The sequence below is a fragment of the Eulemur rufifrons genome, chromosome 2 (genome assembly GCF_041146395.1).
Source record: "Eulemur rufifrons isolate Redbay chromosome 2, OSU_ERuf_1, whole genome shotgun sequence".
In the NCBI taxonomy this organism is placed as follows: domain Eukaryota; kingdom Metazoa; phylum Chordata; class Mammalia; order Primates; family Lemuridae; genus Eulemur; species Eulemur rufifrons.
Genome location: NC_090984.1, coordinates 123,264,735 through 123,287,810, shown reverse-complemented (window position 1 = coordinate 123,287,810; position 23,076 = coordinate 123,264,735). Strand labels below are relative to the sequence as shown.

Genomic DNA, 23,076 nt, shown 5'->3' with positions numbered 1-23,076 from the left:
AGTGGTCACATCAAAAAAGTTAAAACAAATGGGGGACCATTCATTTTAACAATATATTTTAGCCCAGTACAGCTTAAGCATCCCTAATCCAAAAATTTAAAATCCAACATGCTCCAAAATCCCAAAGTTTTTGAGTGCTGACATGATGCTCAAAGGAGATGTTCACTGGAACATTTTGGATTTCAATTTTTTGGATCAGGGCTTCTCAGACTAGTAAGTATATGTATGCAAATATTCTAAAATCTGTAAAAACCTGAATTCCAAAACACTGCTGGTCCCAAGCATTTTGGATAAGAGTGACTCAACCTTCATTTCCAAAATGTGATTATTTCAACATATAATCAATATTGTTGAAATCAAATGAATGAGATGTTTTTACATCCTTCCCTTCGCACTAAGTCCTGGCGCGCTCGTGGGCTTCCTGCGCTGACAGCACAGCCCAGTTCAGATGTGCCCCCTCCCAGTGCTCTGCAGCCAAGTGTGGCTGGTGGCTGCCCGGGACAGCGCAGCCTGTGCTCTAGGTGATGTCTCATCCTGTCTGATCAGGTGGGGACAGGATTTACTTGAATCAAACACAAACAGATTTAAAAAAAAAACCCCTCCCTGTGTCACTGAGCCCCCAATGGCAGTAGAATCATAAACTGTCTGCATACAGCACGCAGTGTGCAGTAATGGGGGTAACTTCAGCCTCTCTCCTTTTCTACACTTCAGAACTTTGGAGCGGGATGTTTTCAGGAATTCCTCCACTGGTCAAAGGGGATTACAGTTTCTAAGTGAGAAAGGCCAATGTCCCCACACCCACTTGGGACTACGTCTGTTTACATGTTATTTGAAATAGGGAGTATATATTCCCAGTTTAGTAAAAAGAGGAACAGGAGGCTCTCTTTAAATCAGTGGTGACTAAATAGGTATTTCCACAACAATGGAAACAAAACCACTAGAGCACCAGAGGTATTCAGACAGAGCCTGGCCCTGCAACAGAGGCACAGAAAGACAGTGGGGGGTGGGGAGGAGGACGACCATGACAAAGAAGACAAGGACAAGGGCTCTATCTGGTGTCCTGGGAGGGGGGTTGTTAGTACCTGCTGTGAAAAGCTAAAGGGGCATCTCTGGGCCAGAGCAGAAGTCAGAGGGATGCGAAGGGAAAAGCTAGTGGTAAGATATTGCTGCGAAGCTTTTGATTTTGCTCAAGCTAACATTTAAAGAATAGTTAAGAATTGGGATTATTATTGTTAAAGTAAATGAAGAAACAAATCCCAGGCACATACTTAATCCTTAAAATTATTCCTAGTAATTTGATCACTAAGAGCTATGGACAACACATTTCCTATAAGATTATCAAAATTTAATTTTTAATTTTAGCTTAAACACAAGGCACTGAGGCGTATCACGTCTCCTGCTAGAACTGTAAGTGAAATCTATAAGGGGCGCATCCCAGCTGAGCTCTGTGCACTTTTACCTGACGAGCCTCGTCGTTCACTGTCTTTCTCAGCATCTGCACATCTTCAAATAAAGGCCCATCTGTCTCCATTGCAACCGGAAGGCTCATGGTGCTCGCTTGACTATACACTGTGTACTGCAATGCAAAGTGTGCAATCACTCTCTGTTAGGCGCTCAGGTTCTGAACTCCGAGGGGGCTCATCCTGGCCAGGGGACAAGTCTCCCCTGCGGCCCTCCCCCAGAACCCCCTCCAGCACGAAGCCCACTTGATGGGACGCACTCGCCTACAATTGCAGCCCTGTTGGCCCTGCCATCTTCTGTAACCAGAGAGCTGTTTCTCCTGCAATCCACGTTGCACTCTGGCCTTCCGCTGGCCCCAGAGGTTGCTGCCAGGCCCTCCTGGGTCCCCTAGCGCCTGACGCACAGTCAGCTCACACCAGGCCTGGTAGTCTCTGATGCTCTGACTCCACATGGGCAACCGAATGCCAGGGGGCAGGCCATGGGTTTGGTCACTGGGAACGGTTTCACTGCTGAAACCTTCACCTGTAACCTTCCATTCTTCGCACAACCTGCTAACCTCCCGGGTCTTTCCCCATACTCCACCATCATCTTCCTCACTGGGGCAGCTGCCCCAACTCCTTTTATGCCATTTACTCAGCATTTTCCTAACTTAAATCCTTTCATCCTATCCCCAAAGTCTTTGTTTTCTACCAAACAAACACAGCCTGGGTTAGTGTGACAGCCCCCATCTCTGTTCTGCCCACCTGGGCTGGTGCTGCCGGTTCCCCAGGCATACCTGTGTGCTCCCCACACTCCCTGTCCAGCTCCCTGCAGGGTGGCCCTGTGACTCTTCCACTGTCCTTGTGGCCCAGGCCAGGCAGGCTCTGGTTTGCACTGCAGAGGGCTCACCAGTCCCTTGGCCCTGCTGACTTTTTGTCTGAGTGTAGCGGGGGTAAGATCACCTCAGAGGGCTGCTGTGATGGCTAAACAAGACAGCCTGATCGGAAGTGTCCAGTGTGTGCTGGGGTGGGGGGGACTATGGGAAGGAGAAGGCCACACCCTCCACTTGGTTCCTTCCTTCCGGCAGCTCTGCCCAGTGCCACCCCACACGTTTCTACAGAGCCCCCGCCCCGCCAGCCCTTCCCAGCACGCCAGCCATGCTGCTGCCAGAAGTGCTTTTGAAAATGCAAGCTGACCAGGTCATTTTGCCCTTCCTGGCTCTTTAATATTGACTCACATTTTTTGGGATAAAGGCCAAACTTGTCCCACCTTCTCCAGCTTCATCTTTCACGCAGACCACACCCAGACCGGCCCGTTGCCAGCCCAGGCCCCAGCTGGCAGCCTCCTCACTCTTCTCTGTCTCAGCCTCGGGCCCCTTCCCCAAATCCACACTGTTATGTCTGCCGAGTCAGACTCCAAGAGGCCCAGCAAACCCCCGGTGCCCTGGGCACCCCTCCGCCGTGGCCGTCCCATACCCACACCGTTTCTTTTTAAAGACGTGAACTAACAAGCTGTTCGCTGCACCTCTACTGTAGCACTCGGGTGTGTGTTACCACTGCATGACCTGAACTGAGCTCCCTCTGTCCCCGCTGGCTCCCTCGCGGGTCCTGAGCTCCTTGAGGCCAGGGGCTGTATCTTGTTCTTATCTCTGTACCTCTGGAAATTTCCACAATTCAGGACACACATAGTGCCTTGCCCTCGAGGGGGTTCCCAGTCAGGTGGGAAGATCTAGAAACACAAATGACTGCAACACTCATGAGATGGTGCAGGGGATTGTTTTAAACCAATATTTCAGCTTCTAACTGCTAAAAAAAAAAAAAAAAAAAAAATCAAAAAACAAAAAAAACCAAACCAACAAACCAAACCACAGTACTTTTCGCAGAACCTACCAACAGCCTGTACTTAGAGCGCAGCTCCCTGGCACTCAGGGCAAAGGACAGTCCCCTGAAGCAGGAGGAAATGAATGTCCCGCAGCAGGTACTGGCAGGAAAGGATTCTTACTAGGAATAAAAACCTTCACTGAGGCTGCAGTTTGTAATAGGGTAAAAGAACACACATTCCCTCATCTAAGCTCATTTCTCAAAGCAAAGGCAGACGCGCAGCGCAAAGCCCAGGCTCCTGTGGCATCGCTCTGGTCGCTGCAAAGGAAAGAAACACCGAGGCATGGTGACACTTAAGGTTCACATGAGCAGTGACTTCATCTCACGTGACCCCAGGAAAGCCAGGGGGAATCCAGAAGTAAAACGGTATATGGCCTCTTTTGGTGCATCAGGAGAAACACATGTACATTAGAAATCTTCAGTAGTTCATGATTTAAAAAAAATTAAATCATGTGACATTAAAAAAACCCAATGAAGCTGCCACAACTGCTAAAACAGACAAGACAAAATCCTGAAGGCACCAAAGCTTTCCCAAACCCCCAACTGCCTCACTCGGACAGGCATCCTTGTCTGTGACTAGATGAAATACTTGCTTTGTAAACAACAAGGGCAGCATCAGGAAGACTTTTGGCAGACATCAGTGAACATGCAGCGAACTACTGTGAATCACTTAAAAAAACAAAGCCAGTTAAATCCATTCTCTCTCTGTCTTTCTCTCTCCTATTTTTTGAGACAGGGTCTTGCTATAATCGCCCAGGCTGGTCTCAAACTCCTTGGTTCATGTGATCCTCTCACGTCAGCCTCTTGAGCAGCTGGGATCATAGGCGTGTGCCACTGTGCCCACCCAGTAAGTTGATTCTCAAAAAGGCAGATTTGAGATGGAAAACCAAGCTTCAAAAACCCAACTATTTTCATTATAGAAATAAGCAGCAAAGTGTATTATCCACAAAATGGTTTACTTTCTATTGTAACGGCAAGCAGTGATCAGAATTTAGAAAAGATTTTCTCTTGAGAGAATGAAAAGCAAGTACTGAGGCCGTAGTTTCCAGCTCTGAGTACTGACCCATGAAGTATTTTCCATTTGAGAGACACTGTACCATGGAACTGGAACGTGTGGACAGGACCGTGGGGAATGAATCACAGATGGTTTCAACACAGAGACGAGGGCTCAGGACAGCACTAAGATCGCAGGATCACAGGAGGTCACCAAAGCTCCAGTGCAAACCCACTACATTTATGTTATCATCATAGATAATTTTAAAGAAAGCGACTAAAAAGAATTTTAAAAGTTACCCGAGAAAACTCAGGAAAAGTTCAGAAAAAGGGAAAGGAGAACAATATATATTCCAGAAGGAACATTGCTTACAATACAGTAGTGAAACCAGGCCATGTCTGTCAATACAACAACCAGCTCTTCTTCAATTGTAATGTAAAAGTTTTATGCATTTTTAATAGGTCGTGTCTATATTCTAAGTAAATAACTCAGACCTTCTGAGATACATACATACATACATACATATATATAAAAAATGTGTTGATGTCGTTGGTGCTCGGGCCCTTGACAATGTCATAAGGGATGCCTGTCCACTCCCTCTGCATGTGGCCCTTCAGAACAAAGCAAGACACCCAGGGGCAATGTCAGACAGGGCTGAGCCATCTAAACCTGCCCCAGATTCAAGCTTCTACTCTGTTTTAAAACAAACATCAGTACTTTAACCTCACTTTTAACATAAATTCTATTCATTAAAGTATAATACCTGTAGCTATCTACCCCAATTAAGTATTATACAATTTCAGATAATAATCTTAGAACAGCATTTCTATGTAAGAATATGAATATTATTAGAAAAATGTTGCTTACTTGTTTTAGATAGAATCAAGGACATACAATTAAGAATGTCATTCAATTGTCCTACAGTTTAAGTTTCTTGATTATAGTTTTATCAAAGGGAATACAGACCAACATGCTGTTATAGAGGTAAAACATATACTTTAAACTTTATATTCATGTATCACTTTTTATTAATTGTCAGAGAAATTAAAAAACCTACATATCACTTACATAATTATTTATGCATACCTCTCACTAAAATACATTGTTTAGTAAAATAATTTCTTTTCTGGGGATTTGAGGAAAGCCTGAGAATTCTTAGTGTGGCAAAGATTCAGACAAATGATTTTCATTATGAGATAGTGTTATAACCACAGAAGCACACAAAACAAAAAGAAACAAATGTAAGGATAATGCTCTAATCATTTAGATCGGTGCACATAAAACCAAAAGACCACAACTATGAAACCCTCCCAGACCACTGTAGAATTGGCTGCCATGACTATCGGCAGCTCCAGAAGGTACGACCACTTGTGCCCACTGGCTGGAGCACACTGGCACCTGCTGGCGAGGGCGGGGAGAAGGACTAGTCAGCCACGAATATGGCAGAACTAACTCTTAACAATAAAAGGCTGAGCCTATAAAACCTAATATTAGGAAAAGGGACATCAACTACATACTTAATCTATTTCAAATCAAATTTCCTTTCTTTTGGAATTAATTTGATATTAAAAAGAAAGGGAAATAGCGTTTGAGCTACAGTATCTATGACATTTGAGAGGGAAAGCAAAGTATAGTCTTGGTCCAAAATAGAGGTTACATTTTTTTTTTTTTTGCCACAGTATATTCATAAGATTCATATCTTATTTAAAAAGCAGAGGAAAAAAGTCAATTCTGTGGTAAAATTACATCATGGGGCAAAATAAGTACTTGTACAAGAGGAGGGTTACAAAGTTAAAAGTATTTTTTATTGCAGACATTTTCAAATACAATGTTAGTGAAACTGATTTCTCCCCTCCCATGATGAAGACATATTCCTATTTTAGAAAACCATTCAAGTAACACCCTGGACACTTTCATGTTACTCTCTTTTTTAGTACCTGGGGATTGGCTTTGGCTAGATTTTCTATTTTAACCCATGCTTCTTCTCGTTCTTTCATTTTTAGCTTCTCTCTGAAAAATAGTAAAATGTCATTTGTATTAGAGAGATGACTCATATTCAAGAAAATGTTAAAGGTGAAAAAGCACAGATGTGTCCAGCAACACAAACACCCGTGTTTCCTTTGTTACTTTCTGGTCTCATTCCACATACTTCATAGTGTTGATCACAATGTACATAACATGAAAAATGAAATCAAAAACCAAGCATGATTTAGAGGTAAAGATTAAAAAAAAACTAATAAAAAGGCTAAACATTTAACATGTCTAAGAATTTAAATTCTTAAAAAAATCTCATTAAAGTAAATCTTATGTTTCTATCCTTCTTCCTCTGGTTAGCTGCTTCTTTACAGGGCCTATATAACTTAAAACAAAAAACCAGGGATCTCACTATGTTGCCCAGGCTGGTCTCAAACTCCTGGCCTCAAGCCATCCTCCCAACTCAGCCTCCCAAAGTGGTGGGATTACAGGCGTGAGCCACTGCACCTGGCTAAGACCTATGTAATTCTGATGAAAAGGTTATATATTGGCTGGGTGAGGCGGCTCACGCCTGTAATCTTAGCACTCAGGGAGGCTGAGGTGGGTGGATCGTTGAGCTCAGGAGTTTGAGACCAGCCTGAGCAAGAGCGAGACCCCGTCTCTACTAAAAATAGAAAGAAATTAGCTGGACAACTAAAAATATATAGAAAAAATTAGCCGGGCATGGTGGTGCATGCCTGTAGTCCCAGCTACCCGGGAGGCTGAGGCAGGAGGATCGCTTGAGCCCAGAAGTTTGAGGTTGCTGTGAGCTAGGCTGACACCACGGCACTCTAGTCTGGGAAACAGAGCGAGACTCTGTCTCAAAAAAAAAAAAAAGCTTATATATCCCCTGAAAAATGAGGCTATACCACAGCATAAAGAAACCAAGGTAAAAAGAGCCAGCATTCCAATTCTGACAACATTAAAAAGGAGTAGCCTTACAAGCACGAGACCTGGGCTGCTGATTCTACTGTTAGAGTTACATGACCTTCAGTAAATCACTTAACTTGGATCTGATTTTTGGATTCAAAAAGTACATTTGGACCTAGAAAATGTACTGCATGATCTCTAAGGTCCCTTTTAGAAAGCTATAGTATTCTATGGGAGGAGGATCCGCCATCAGAAAAGCCCTGGTGCTCACATGTTTCAAATCTGAACACTGTGTTGAGCTCTGAGATGAGAACCTGCAGCTCGTAGACCTAAAGAAACAGCTGGCCCATCTCGCTGTGGCCCTTTGCTACATTTTTGTATGTTTTATTCATTGCTGTAATGCCAGAACCTAAAATACGGACTGGCGTATAGGTAAACACATATTGTCTAAAAGTTTTATTTGTGTGTATATGTATTATATATACTGCAGCATTTTGAATTACATTCATTCAAAACTTATTTATCATAGCCAGCTTTTTTTTTTTTTTTTTTTTTTGAGACAGAGAATCTCACTGTCTCCCCGGGTAGAGTGCAGTGGCGTCATTGTAGCTCATTGCAACCTCAAACTCCTGGGCTCCAGTGATCCTCCTGTCTCAGCCTCCTGAGGAGCTGGGACTGTAGGTGCATGCCATGATGCTTGGCTAATTTTTCTATTTTTAGTAGAGACAGGGTCTTGCTCTTGCTCAGGCTGGTCTTGACCTCCTGAGCTCAAGCGATCCTCCAAGAGTGCTAGGTTTACAGGCGTGAGCCACTGGGCCCGGCCTATCTAAGCCAGTTTTAAGTGATAAGCAAAGAATAAAATCTGCCAACAGTCCACACTCAACTCTTCAAAGTGACTTTTGATAACTAATCATATTATTACTTACACAGTCTAGGGACAGAGCACCTTGTCACCTAGACCATCCATGGACAGATGTGGGCTCTAAAGTCCTCAAAGGCATGAGAGCAGGATCCTGATTTTGCAAAGGACAGACTAGATTCCAGAGAATGCTCACATTCATGGAGATCCTTAAATTAGAATAAAGCTACACCGAAATGAAGACTCTTGCTCTCTCATAATTCAAATTCCTGCCTTATAAACAAGAAAAATTACTACGTGTTATAGCCTGTGAGTGTCCCCTGAGAAAAGAAGAAATTCAGAATGTTAAATTCTTGACTTCACATGCACTTTTTGCAAAGAGGGTTAAACTAGTAATATAAGGGAGAGAATAGCTAACTTTAAACATGTGTTCTGTAATAAGTTCTTATAATAGTTTTAATGTGCTTTCTAAGTATAAGAGGACTGGTTTTGCTTTACAGTGAAAAATCCACTTTTTAGGACAAAACAATGGAAGAGGTTTATTTAGGATGAAGGAAGAAAACCCTCCTGGAAACAGTAACTTGTGAAAGGAACAACTTACTTCAGTTTCTCTGCCTTAAACTGTTGAGTGCAGTCATCAAATAGTTTTTGGTTCATCTCCATGAAGAGTTTCAGAGCATTGTATATCAAGCCATGTATCGTCCTATAAAGAAAACTTCACGGTGAAACTCGGGGTCCCCCTCCCCCACCTCTGCCACAGCCCCACATTCCACAAGCTCCCTGAGCCTCCAAAGGACAAGCCTGTTGGTTGTGATTCATTTACTTTCTCTCCTCAGCGTCAGCGCACAGACCTGTGGGCTTGTCCCTCTCGACGGCCCTCACGCCAGCACAGCAGGCTGCCTGGTCTACAGCCTGGCTGACAGTAGCCAAGAGCCACCTCGCTTGGAAGCTGAATAAAAAATGTTGAAACTTGAACAAAAATAATTCAGACAAGATTATAAAAAGGGCAATAATGGGATAACTATTTCCTATAAATGTCAGTTTCCTCTCAATCTTAATTCACTGAGGACAGAAAAATTAATTTTAATAATGCCAAAGTAGAGCTTTGAAAGGCAGAAAATAAAATTAGCATGAAACAGCTTAATCAGAACTTAGCTGTGAGGCTCTGACATACATGGAGAGGGAGAGAGGCCAAACTGTCCCAGCTGAGCCTCTAGATGACTCTGGTCCCAGACGCCATCTGATTGCAACACAGTAAGAGCCCCCAAGGGAGATAAGCAGAAAAACTCTGCCCAGCAGAGCTTGGTCAACCCACAGAATTGTGAGCAACAATACAACAGAGTTAAAAAAAAAAACAAAAAGCTTCACTCTCAAATCATAACCACTTCCTAATCCATTTTATAATAAAACCTAAATTGTATTTAGAAAACACTTAAAAGAACACTCTTTCTTTGCAATGGGCAGGAACTGAAAGCCAGTTACTAACTGTACTGGCTTTCACGTCATACTAAATGATACTCGGGACATACAGCGAAACTCCGGGGGCCTTTGTTATCACCTGTCCTGTTCAATTAAAAAAAAAAAGTGGCGCTACTGTGCTAACAGCTATGACCGCTGTACTACTGCTATGATGGTCCCAGCTGCTGCCGCGGCCACCGAGAGCAGCACCACTGCTAGTCCTGCAGTCCCAGAGTGACGGCAAACACGTACCCAATGTTTGCTTCAAGCATGTGCCAGGTACTTTATATATATTAATTCTATCTTAACCTTCACAACCAGGTGAAGGTTGCTGCAAACCAAAGCAATTTATTTTCTCTATTTTTCAGATGAGAAAACTGGCCGAGAAAGACCTAGAGGCTAACTTGCCTAGGTCCAGATGAACCAAGGTCAGGCTGACTGTGGCCCGTCTGCCATTCTCTAGTCACCTCCTGGACGGCCAACGCCCAGAGGACTCCGTGTACTTATGGCCTGGCTCAGTGCTCCAGGGCTCCAGGCGGGCCAATGCCTGTCTGCCTGCTGCCTTGGGGCTTGATTCTGGGGGGCGGGGGGTCAGCACCCCCGCAGCCTTGAGCAGGCAGGGACGGGTGCAGGAGGGGTGCTGCGACAGACACTGCGAGTCAGAACACCGCACTGGAACCTGAGAGCTGCTCGCCAGCTCGGGGACTGCAGGTCAGTCGGGCTCCTTATTCCCTCCAAGTCTCACTTTCCTCTTCCCAGGTCTATAAAATAAGGGAGCAGGAGCAGGACTAGATATCGTGGTAGCTCTGCTCTCCCTGCTTTAAATTCTGAGTTATGATTATAATACACAAAGGAAAAAAATGAAAGAAGATGGAGAAAGAAAAATTGATGCTCATATTTATTTAAATAACAGGAGTATTAAATTCAGTATTAAAAAATAATATGGCACCCACATTGCACTGGAAATTTCCTTTTAAAGTTTCAAAAGAGCGTTGCTTAGTAAATTGATTTATTCATCTTCCCTAAGTAAAAATACAAAGGAGAGAAGTAGAAGTAAGTGTTTGCAACCCCTTGGGCTGTGTTTAGGTCGCCGCTCTTCCTTTTCGTACTTGGGTAGTGACACGGGGGGTGGTCCTTGGGTCTCACAGAGGGCCTCACCCAGAGTGTGTGTCAGCAGGGCTCAAAGGACAACCCTGGGAATGGGGTGGCCACTGTGCTCCTGCCAGGGCCGACCCCATGAGCTTCGCAGCTCTGGAGGGAGCTTAGGAAGAGGCCTCAAGAATGCCACTACCGAAACCGGCAGCGAGGGGGCTGCAGACAGACGTGCCTCTATACGGTGTGAAATGAGGGTAAGGAGGTAAAACAAAAGGCTACAAATACAATCCACACTGCTAAGTGATTTGTAAGTCCACAAAGAAATCAATATTTTTGTTTTGTAACTAATATTTAAAATTTAGACTTTTATTCTAATTGAACCATCAGCAAAATATGCAACATTTAAAAGTGACTAGAGAAGACGAGAGCCAGTTCGTTCTTACTTGTTCCAATGGGTCTTCGAGTTGCGGTACAAGGATGGGAACATGATGGGCAGAATCTTGGCTGCGTTGTCACTGATCAAACTCATGATGTACTCGTTATTCCAGTAATACAGTGCCCGCTCTGCCACCTGAAAGACAGAAGTGCACGCCCAGTGCTGGTGACCGTGCTTGGAAACATTAGGCAGGTGTCCTTACTGTTGAACCTACAAAGAGTAACTAATCATACTGGATCAGAAAGTTACGATTATTTCCATAAATTCAAAATACTCTAGCTTGTAACCTTGATGAGCTCTCAACAAAGCAGATAATTTCTTATACATCAAGAAATCAAGAACACTGTTACTTATTTCTCCATTTATTCAATAAACATTTGTGCTAGACACCGGGCTAGACCCTGAGGACCCAATCAAAGGAGCTTATTCCATCTCTCCAGCACCCCCACTCACTCCCTCCCTGCCCCACGTTTCTTGGTCCCCAGGTGTGCGACGTGCTGAAGCACCGAGCATTCACTCAGCAGTGAAACCAAGACAGAAACCCTTGCCTTCACGAAGCTTCTGTTCTAGCAGGGAAGGGGACAGAGGATGGATGATTCTTTAATTTACTAGAAATGAAAACTCATGCAGCGAAAGGCAGCAGGGAAGGGGGAGGGACAGTGGTGGTGTGCCTGGGGAGGTGTGGCTGCAACGTAGAGGAGTTGACCTCTGAGCAGGGACCAGAGGGAGGTCCTGAGATGCCGGCATGGTGGTTGAGGACCAATGGCGAAGACAGCAGGGGAGTGAACGAGTGAGGTGAGTATAGGAGGAACCGAGGTCACTGAGGCTTATCATGGAGCCCAGGCCTGCTGGCCCTGACTCATGGGAAGGCATTGGAGGGTTCCCCCATTTTTATTATTAAAACTTTCACACATACACAAAGCTGAAAGTCTAGTATGATGAGTGTCCACCTCCCTCCACCCAGATCCAACAGTAGTTCACACCTATATGCTGTCTCCATAATCAACAAGCACATACGTGCACGTTCTGCAGAACCATCCTAGAGTTTGCGGCAGTGCCAGGGCACCTGGCCTGTCCCGGTCACAGCACACACTGACCTGGGAGAGGAGCTTCTCCTACATAACCGCACGCCGTCATCACACCTACATTTGCACAGATCTGACAGCAGCACTCAGACGCTCTGAGCAGAGGGCGCTGACATTTCTGCTGCCAGAAGCCTACAGCCTAGAGATTCGGAGATCATGGCGCCGTGTGTGCGGGTGGGATGCAGAGAGAATGGCGGGTGAAACTGTGCCAAGCTCAAGAATCAGGGAAGGTTTCTCAGAGGCAGTGAGCTGGGATCAACTTTGCAGAACAGGAGTGAATTAGCTGAAGTGGGAGGGATGGACATACACAAGAACACAAGTGTGAATTAAAAAAAAAAGATCATAATCACACTGGTGGCTTGTAGACTAATTCTTATTTAAGAGTTCCATTCCCTGTATTTTAAAAGGCATCTATCTATCTATCTACAAACATATTTGTGGGTAATATTTTAAGCCTTAATTAGAAAACAGAAGAAGCTTAAGATGGTTGATGGTTTACGTTTTGAATTTTTTTCCCGTTTCTAACATCAGCAATTTTTTTTTGATAAAAAAAATCTAAAAGTTAAGAATGAACTGGCCTCACGTATATGTGTCTGGAAAAGATCCAGGAAAGGACTCTGTGCTGCTCTGAAGCAGAAGCCAAGAGGGGCTCAGCCTGCGTGGGGATAAAGATGCCAGAGCCAGGAGGCCGGGGAGGGGAGCCTCCCGCTGACGGCCGTAGGGAGTCCCGGTGCCAAACTCGCCCTCAGGCGTCACGGCCTGCCTTGGTGTCCCCTTCACACTCTGTGCTTGGCTGGGGTGGCCCGTGGGAGGCAAGGCCTCCGCACACATGTGGGACAGCGGCCCCATCCCCTGGCTCCTTGTGGCCACACAGCCTCTCACACTCTGTCTGCCCCACCTGGAATTCTCTTCCTTGTGTTCCTGTCACGTGCTTTTATTTAAAACGACACATGATGATTTCATTCATCCCTGTCTTCTCTTGGAAGTATAACGTTACCTCTGTCAATAGCTATTTCTGCACTTGGGGAAGGGGCTCAGTTTTCAGGAAGCTTCCAACGACCCTCAGTCTCTTCCTGGCGCTCCGGTGCCAGGTGCTCTGGCCTGTGCCCTGCGGTGCTGGCGCTATGGCTTCTAGGAGGCCATACTCCTTTCTGCAAACTGCTCACACTGTAAGTCTTGACAACCACTATTTTCCTTTTCTAATTCCGCATGTGAGAACTTGCAGAAATTTCTAAAATAAGAAGAACTCTATTATCTGCCACGGAAGAGATTTCCTTCCCTGACCCCAACTCAGCCCGTCTCACTTCACAACTGCTGCCCACGCTCCAGACAGACTTCTTACTTTTTGGTCACTTGCGGTGCTTTCTTGTCAGAATTTTATTGGTTTTGGTTTCAATAACCCCGTCAATGACCCCTTCATAACCATCCTGAAAGGCCCACTTTGGAAGACCCCTTACCTTTGTGGCCTTTTTCTGATCACCCAGGGTCGGGGGAGGTAACGCTGATGTGTTCCCCAAATCCACCCCCCAACCCCTGCCACACAGTCTCCGTCTTCCACTGTATCACCCACTCCCCAGACACCAGGAGGGTTTGCTCATTTTTACCTTGTTCATGATGAGTACACAATAAACGTCACTCAACAATGCAAAAGGATGGGTGGCAGATGGAGGCAGACAGGCTGGCGAGGCCCCTGGGGATGGCAGCCTCAGAGAGCTGGTGAGCTGAGGCCGGCTTAAGGGTTAAGCAGGAACTTAGGAGAAGAAAGCAGAAGGCCACTCTGGCTAATGCAGCCTCCTCACTCTGGACTTTGGTAGTGATAAAAATCAGAAATATAAATCTCTTTTAAAGGGTAAGGGGAAACGAGTTTATACAATGTCAGAAATGAAGAGCTTATGAAGGGAGAGAATTTCAGAGCTAGAGGTTTCCACCATCAGACTACCTAAATGAAGATCTTGAAATGGCGTAATTCTCCCTGCCCAGTCCCCACGTACCTGGAAGTGTGGGCTGGAGACACACTTGGCTAACTGCCGGAAAAGAGGCTCCATGATCTTCACAAATTCTGATGGCTCAATTACATCTAAAATCTCTTCTAATTCGTTTAAAAACATTACTTCTTTTGGACTGTGAGTCTTTGGCCAGTATTTGAGAAGTGCCATCACCACCTATAAGCGAAAAGACACATGGAATAATGCCCATGAAGTGTCAAGGTAAGAGACAGTGACCAGTGAACTCAGGAATCGGTACATGGTTCTTTGTAATTAGAAAAATAGGTATAATTTTATAATATATGCTTTCCTCCTGTCTCAGCCTCTCAAGTAGCTGGGACTACAGGTATGTGCCACTGCGCCCAGCTTAATTCTATATACTTTAGAATCACAATTTTAATTTATGTGACCCACTCTTTCTGATTAGATACCATTTCAGTAAGAGTCAATTGCTTTAAAAAAAAAAAAAAGACTAAAAAAATAAGCAATCTGTAGATCATACCAGCACAAAATATTGAATTTGACTCAGTGCAGATTAATAATATTTCTAGAGTTTAGCTATCTTAGTTTTAAAGAAGCACAAAAATACATAATAGGCATTTATATGTAAGTGCATATACAGCACACACACTGGCACACACCACTGTACAAGTGCAGCCTATTACCCTAAAGCAGTTGTTTGGCACCGTCACGGCAGTACGGCGGAGCCACCACCCAGCTGCCATGCTGGGACCAAGACTGCCGTGCAATTGCTGCAAATGTCAGTTCTTTGGTACTGGCTGGTTGTCTTCACTCACTAGTCACACCGATTCACTGCTTAGCAAGCCGGCCTTTTAATCATTACAGTTGTTAAAAAACAAGGTAGGCATTTAAAAAACATTGATTTACAACAATTTTGTTTTGCTGCTTTGACATTTGGGCTCCTGGACAATCTTTTACGATATTATAATTTATAAAATTCCAAAATTTATAAAAAGAGAAAGTGCTCCTAGTTTTGAAGTCTCGTAAAAATCTACAACACAACTGTCTTTAAAAGGTATTATTTCTAAAATGCATCATTTAATGATTCTCCTCCTACTTCTAGCTCAAAATTATGTAACAGACATTTATTGCATTCCTAGTATACTACTGTATTGGCACCACTGTTAAGGATATGGCAGGTGCAAATCACTTCATAAATCTACCATTCCTTGCCAAATGGCATTTTATTAGGAGAAATACAAGGGGCCATAAAATACAGTGGATTTGGCTATTCCATTTCTTTGGAAAAGGTGTTCCTTCTGGAATCAGATTCACAAACTGAATTTACTTTTCACAGCACTGGAACAATTTGTGATCAATACCCAGTTATTTCAGCTGCTTTAGAGCAGGACAGTGTTTTGCAGAGGAGGGTGTCTGCTCAGGGAATGCTAATCCCAGGCAACAATGGCTCTTTGCTGCTGGGTGCATTCCAAGGACCTAGGTTTCCTTAAGAAACTCCAGGGCCTGCTGGCTTCCTGGAGAGGGCAAGCAGCCCGGGTGGGCATGCCAGCAGCCCAGCCCCAAGTCCTGGGGGCCCCCTCTTCTGTCCTGGCACATTAGGGAGAAAGCAGAGTTGCCACCAGGCCGTGCAGTAAAACTCAATTAGCCTAAAGGCAGGCGAATGAAAACGGACACAACTTCACTTCCCTAAGTTACCTGAGGAGCCTTTACTCACGATAGTAGTGAATGTATTTAAAGTGCTCAGAAAGCTTTTGAGTCTGTGTACACAAATTTGCAAATGAAAAATATTAATTACAAATTACAAATGGGGACAAAAAAATATCCTTTATTTCTTAGTCTGTTAAGATCGGACTTCAATGAATTCCTGAGCCTAGACAGACACACCATGACTTTAGGAGTCCCTTCGGCGTGGGCCTGAGAGACGCATGTTTACACCAGTGTCCTCAACGCTACCAAGCGGGTGCACGCATTCACAGAGTCTACACTTTCATCTTATCATCGACATGCTTTCGACGCTGAAGGAAGACAAAATGGCCTTTGTGTTTTCATAAAATATGAGTTGCAAAGGAAGAAATTTACTAAGATGAGGGTCTAAATGTTTTTAACATACAGAAAACCAAATCTGCTTTCTAAAGCCAGGATAGGACCATTATATTATCTGCACAGCAAGAAACAAGGCATGAAGCGATGCTAGGAGGAAAGAACAGGGACTGAACACACGGGGTCTGCACAGCTGCACGCTACGGCTACACTTACGAGGAAGGACCCAAGCGAGGCTGGCATACTGTCTCTTGTTTCTTGCACCTAACACTACTTATTTTGTTACTCAATAAAAAAAAAAACAACCCAATTTTAAAAATGGGCAAAGAAACAGACATTTCTCCAAAGAAGACATACAAATGGTCAATATGAACCTGAAAAGATGCTCAACATCATTAGTTATTAGGGAAATGCAAATCAAAACCACAATAAGATACTACTTCATACCACTAAGATGACTCTAAATTTAAAAAAAAGGAAAATAACAAGCATTGGTGAGGATCCAGAGAAACTGGAACATTTGTACATAGCTGGTGGGAATGTAAAACTGTAGTATGGCGGTGGTTCCTCAAAAAGCTAAACATACAATACATAGAATTCAGAAATTCCACTTCTGGGTATATGCCCAAAGGAACTGAAAGCAGGGACTCGAACAGATAGTTGTACACCAACATACAAATAGCAGCATTATTCACAATGGCTAAAAGGTAGGAACAACCTAAGTGTCCACTGACGAATAAATGGATATACAAAAGGTGTTCTATCCATATGATGGAATATTATTCAACCATAATAAGGAATGAAGTTCTGATACACAATACAACATGGATGAATCTTGCAAGACATGCTAAGTGAAATAAGCCAGACACAAAGGACAAATATTTTATGATTCTACTTATATGAGGTTCCCAGAGGAGTCAAATTCATAGAGACAGAAAGTACATTACAGGTTAGCAGGGGCTGGGGGAAGGGGGAATAAGGAATTACTATTTAATGGGTAGAATTTTTGTTTGGGATGATGACAAAGCTTTGGAAACAGTGGTGATGGTTGTACTACATTATAAATGTATTTAATACCACTGAGTTATACACTTAAAATGGTTAAAATGATAAATTTTACCACAATTAAGGAAAAATCCTAAGTAATATACAAAAAAACCCTTTAAATTGTACACTTTAAATGGACGAATTGTATGGTATATGAATTATACCTTAATAAAGTTCAAAAAAAGTTTATTCAAATACTTAAATTGGCGTTTGACATGTCTGACTTTGTTAACCATGGCTACAGTAGTATTCATAGATAGACTGATTGATAGGGTCTCCTGCTATCACCCAGGAAGTGCAGTGGCATGATCATAGCCCACTGCAGCCTAACTCTTGCGCTCAAGCGATCCTCCTCACTTGAGCCTCGGCCTCCCAAAGTTCTAGGATTATAGGCATGAGCCACTGTGCCCAGCTGGCCTTTTTACTTTTAATAAAGATAAATGTTAAGAAAATTACAAACCCAAACACTGAATGGTAGCAATCTAATGTTTACTTGTGACTCAGGATCACAAAACAGTAACACTCTTGGAAAGAATTTTCAAGATAGCAAAACCTCTTTAGTACAACGAGTATTTCAAACCCTTACTATAATTCCTCTGACCGAAGTCAGTTTAGTATGTCATCAAATCAAGCCATGATTTAGTGGCTACAACTGTTCAAGTGCTTTGTACACAAAGGAGTAAGTGCAAAAAGGAATAAAGTGGCAATCTCATTACATAAAATAATCACTGCATTAAAGGAACCTGCAATTAAAATGACTATACTCTGAAAACCTGTAACAAATGAATGAAATGGGCCTGTTTACGAGTATTGTGACTTAAGATGAAAAAGCTGTTTGCGCAGAATTTGGTGAATGAAGCAGGCACTGCAATATTTACATTTAGTGAAATATACACATCTTACAAGATGTCAGCACTAGAATTAAGCGCAGAGAGTGAACTTACTGGTTCGGTGAGGGTGCTGTCCTTTTCTAAAAACTGCACTACACAGTACGCCAGCTAAAAAGTAAAAGGAGAGTGTTAACATTTCAACATGGAAATGCTGCTGTGCTTCTAGACCTGCTGTTTAACACCTTTTTATGGCACAAAAGCCTGGTGTGATGGACGAGCTGCCCCCAGGTGTGCCATCCACCCTCACTGGAGGCTCTGAGGGGGGACCTCGGGGGGAGCCCCAGCACCTATGCGAGAATTCTTTCCCTATTAATTGGTGATAGATCAGAAAGCTAAAAAACAAAAAAAAAATCTAGCAAACAGTCTTTCAGACTGACACCACCACCAAGTCAACACAGTGTGATGGGGATTTTTCTTGTGGTCCTTTTGGAGATTATGATGAAACGTAATCTAATAGCTGGGAAAAATCAAATTAACATCTGGTTTCATTAAATATCTGAACTATTAACTTCTTTTATACCATTCATATGATAATCTGGCTGGATATAAAGATATTACCAGTTAATAGCAATCAGAGAAAATAAGTAAAATATTTCTCAGGAAGCCACTGTCATGAGAATCCATTAAAGAATGCACTGTCTGTAATTTCCCATGCTGAGCTGCCAAAGTGGGGCCTGCCTTCCTGAGCACATACTATGGCGTGACGACTTGGTGCCAGGCCTGTGTCAGCTAGAAGCGAATGGACATATCACCTGCAGCCCAAGGTGGGAGTTTTTCTGAAATAAATCTTCAGTGTGTTGCAATCAGCATAGCTTTAGTTGTCTACACATAAGAGTGAAGGAAAACCAAATCTAAATAAATCCAGTCCACTAACCAATTAGCAAGCACTTATTAACCAATCTTTCAGTATATCTGTAGTTATATTCTGTCAGTTTTAAAAATCCACAGCTTTTTCTTTTTTTAAACTTTTTCATAGGCCATGGACCTACAGGCTATTTTTCTTTAAGGTACTGGATTTTAGATCACATTACAGAAAATCTTCCTCTTGACTCCTTTCAGAGAGTTATGTATTCCCTTCTCTATGCTTAAAACTAATTTTAAAATTCTATATTCTTGATATTTCTCTGAATTTCTTAAAAGAGATCTTTCTTTACCCCTTTATTCTTTCAGTTATTGCCAGAACCTTGTTACTGAAGTCACTAATATGATATAAAAAAGAAAACACTCTTGGTTCAAGGCTGGATTCACTATCTTGAGTTCAATCCTGCTCAAATGATGATAGCTGTGCCCGCCAGCACCTCCCTTACCTGGGGATGGTAGACACTCAGAGATTTCACTTTGTGCAAAGGTAGTAACACCTTCAATAAGAAAATCTTGTGCTCTTCTTTTAGTGGTAAGGCAAATCCATTAATTATACTGGAAAAAGAAAATTTATTTGGCTTGAATATATATAAATCCTACATTTTAAGCAAATATCTTGCTGTTTTTCTTTCAGTTTTTGTTTTCAGCATGAAAACCCAGCAGGCAAAATATATGTAGCCAAGAGCCTGTAGTCCCAGCTACTCAGGAGGCTGAGGAGGAAGGATCACTTGGGCCTAGGAGTTTGAGGCTACAGTGAGCTAAGATTGCACCACTGCATTGCAGCCCAGACAACATAGTGAGACTCTCTCAAAAAAAAAAAAAATATATATATATATATATATATGTGTGTGTGTGTGTGTGTGTGTGTATGTGTACATAAGTGTTTCAGAAAAAAGAGGTTATTAGCAAAAATTTAAATAAAATTAAATGCCTTTAAGGAGGCACAGTCATTTTTATCTTTGTAAGTACAAGATAATTTTAAAATTCTGGGCTTATAGGGCATTGCCCGGAACAGCAGGAAGCTGGCTCAACAGCAAGGGCAAAATCTTTTGCTCAAACAGGGCCAAGAAGACTGGACAGCTCAGGTGGGACCCCCAGCTCCAGGTGCCCCTACGCCCAGCACCTTCCATCATCCATCTCTAGGAAGTCACGCATCCCTGCAGTAATTCAGACTCATTATTCTAGTGTTAGCAACAGAGTCCAAGTGTGTGCAGAGCAGGTGTGTTGGTTAAAAATCAATCAGAAAGCTGTTCTCTTCTGCAAGGGAAGAGGGTCCGACTTAGAGCCTCCAAACTGAAGTTTTTGTCTCAAACATCAACTAGTTTATTTACTCAGTTCTATAATTAGGCAAACACAAATAGACGTTACAGAGAGCCGTGGAAGCAGACAGATTTCGAGGGTGGTCCTCCGTTAGTCACTCAGCACAGGGCACTGGGTGCTGCAGGAGGCGGGGTCTGGAGTGGCCCTTCAAGGATGATCTGCTCATTCACATGGGGAAACTCTCAAGGCAAGACCCTCTTCTAGAAGAATAAAAATAAGCCTAGCAGTGGTGGCTGCGCAAGGGCCCTGACCCACGCTATGTGGCAAGCTGTGCTGAACACCTTACGTAGCTTAACCCCTCCTCGCAAGCATCTGGGAGGGAAAATCGATTATTTTCCCCATTTTAGAGAATTAACTTGCCCAAGGTCATACAAGTGGTAAGGGGCAGCCTCTTAACCACTCACTATACTACGCTACACTGAGAGAGAAACCCCAGCCGAGTCTGTCGAAACTAATCAAAGCAAAATTTTCAATAAGGACCAACGTTTTTTTCAAATTACATCTTAAATAGCAAGGACAGTTTTTCTCAGAACTACTGGGCAGGACCATATTACCCAGATAATAATAGCACGCCACGAGGAAAGAATCCTTTGTTCCAATGCTGTAGGGAATCACTAGATTTAACAAGAGCACTGAGTTTCTTCCCTGCAGGTTACTCAGAACGCTGAGCGGCTAACGTGCACTAAAGCCCCGGAGAGGCAGAGGCGAAAAGCATTTTTCCAAGCCTGCTCGCCATGGAGCCCTGAGGTATTCCGTTTGGGAAACAATGGGTTAGGAGGTCTACTGTAAAATCTATGCATTATCAATTTAAAAATATGACAGCAAGCAAAAACTTTACTCAGATTAAGATGATGAAAGTTTTCAAATGTTAATTATCTTATAAGATACATATAAAAATTCATAAAATCAAAGCCATTTTATATACGTAACCTAAACTTTTGTACCCCCACAATATGCGGAAATAAGAATAAAGAAAAAAGCAAGATATAAATTACACATGCTTACAATTATGTCAAAAATACATGTTTTCTTTTTATTTTTCTTTGCGGTTCATTTTTAAACTTTCTTCAATTAGTATGTATTATTTGAATAATTAGAATAAAAAAGTTGTTTATAATGTAAAAAAAAAAAAGCATTTACTCAATATCCCAAATGTACCATCTATTCTTCTTACAAAGTGTCTAATATAAACCTTCTTGTGTAACTATTTTTAACATTGCTCTTGAGGAAATAATTTAAATTATGTTTCCATAGTAATGATACTGAGGTATATGAAGTAGATCTACATATAGAAACATAAAAATGGGAGAATCAGTCATTTGGTGTGTTCTAATCCACGAGCTCACCAACCCCTCCGTAACTGAAGTCTCATTTACGTTACTTTAGAGAATGGTTTCGGCTGCCTCACTTTGGGGACTGGGGCAGTTGAACCGAATGAACTGGATCATTGTGGCATAAGTTCCATCCATAGTCATTTGATGCCACTAACACAGACTTACCTTCCCAATATTTCCAGTAATTCTGCTATGCCATTGTGATGCTCTGTTTCATAAATAAACCTAGAAAAAACAATTTGTCAATCAGAATTAGACACTGAAATAACAGCTGGAAAGACTAAATTCCCCTGAATAAGAGAACAATGCTTGTAGGAGAAAGTCACATAGCCGGGCAAGGACAAACACGTCTATTTGTGAAAACCGTCATGGGGCCCAGGCAGCTGCTCACTATTACCAAGTGAACCAAAGACACTCCTCAGAACCTGTAGATGCAAATACCTTTAGAACAGAGAGCTTGGTCTTGCTGATTTCTTCTCAATATTTTATTTTGAAAACTATCAAGCATCCAATAAAGTTGAAAGAATTTTACAACAAACACCCCTATTTGAACCACCCAGATTCAACCATTACCACTGTGCTCTATTAGCTTAGTCACATGTACATCTGTCTATTCACCTCTCTACCCATCCATTAATTCATTTTATTTTTTCACCGCATTTCAACATAAGTGTATGTCTTACTCCATTTTAAAGCCTACAATATTTGCACAGTCCCTGCAAAGGGCAGAAGTGATTTCCTGAACACTTCCCTAGACCATCCTGCCTGCTTGCCTGCTGACACCCCTATGCTTTCTCTCCGCTGCCTCAGGTGCAATCTTTCTGGAACGCCAGTCTGCCCTGGTTCCCTTCCCCAGAGCAGCCTCTGCCCAGAGTGCCTGCTTCTAGGGGAGCTCCTGGACCATGCACCCCACCCCTCGTGTCGGCCTGTCTCCCTCCAGATGGGATCACTTCTCATTACTGTGCTCCCAGGGTTAGGACCACGCCAGGCATCTGTTTGATTCTTAAACACGTCTGCTGAATAAACTGGGGACAGAGAGAAGGAACAGGACATGTCCTCTCCCCAGGGTTCCCGTATAAACAAGCCACTCCTGCCTGTGGCCTTGATTGCCTTGCATTGGTCTGAACCAATACACGCAGAGTATTCTACAGGAAGTAAGAGAGAAGTCTGAAAAAGGTTCCTGCCTGTCAGATGAAAACTATTTGCTTAAAGACAGCTCCAAGGCAAAAATAAATTCGTAAAGTTTAAAAAATTTTCATTGTAGGCCAGGTGTGGCGGCTCATGCTCGTAATCCCAGCACTGTGGGAGGCTAAGGCAGGAGGACTGCTTGAGGCTAGGACTTCGAGACCAGCCTGAGCAAGAGTGAGACCCTGCCTCTATTAAAAAAAAAAAAAAATAGCTGGGCATGGTGACGTGCGCCTATAGTCTCAGCTACTTGGGAAGCTGAGGCAGGAGGACTGAGGTTGCCGTGAGCTATGATGATGCCA

At 43.0% G+C, this 23,076-nt stretch overlaps 1 protein-coding gene across 5 annotated transcripts in view; it reads right to left on the bottom strand.

Annotated features, from left to right (window-relative positions):
* PPP2R5C (protein phosphatase 2 regulatory subunit B'gamma) overlaps positions 1-23,076 on the bottom strand; it is a 139,615-nt gene that overhangs the window by 5,085 nt on the left and 111,454 nt on the right. For 3 of the 5 annotated variants that reach the window (XM_069489809.1, XM_069489829.1, XM_069489847.1), the window contains 8 exons: positions 21,755-21,814; positions 19,382-19,490; positions 18,129-18,182; positions 14,122-14,292; positions 11,053-11,180; positions 8,658-8,759; positions 6,252-6,324; positions 1,460-1,576 (listed from right to left, as the gene is read on the bottom strand). In XM_069489809.1, coding sequence (XP_069345910.1) covers positions 1,460-1,576; positions 6,252-6,324; positions 8,658-8,759; positions 11,053-11,180; positions 14,122-14,292; positions 18,129-18,182; positions 19,382-19,490; positions 21,755-21,814 — 814 coding nt within the window. The remainder of the gene's footprint in view (positions 1-1,459; positions 1,577-6,251; positions 6,325-8,657; positions 8,760-11,052; positions 11,181-14,121; positions 14,293-18,128; positions 18,183-19,381; positions 19,491-21,754; positions 21,815-23,076) is intronic. The other 2 variants (XM_069489818.1, XM_069489838.1) reach the window with 1 other exon arrangement.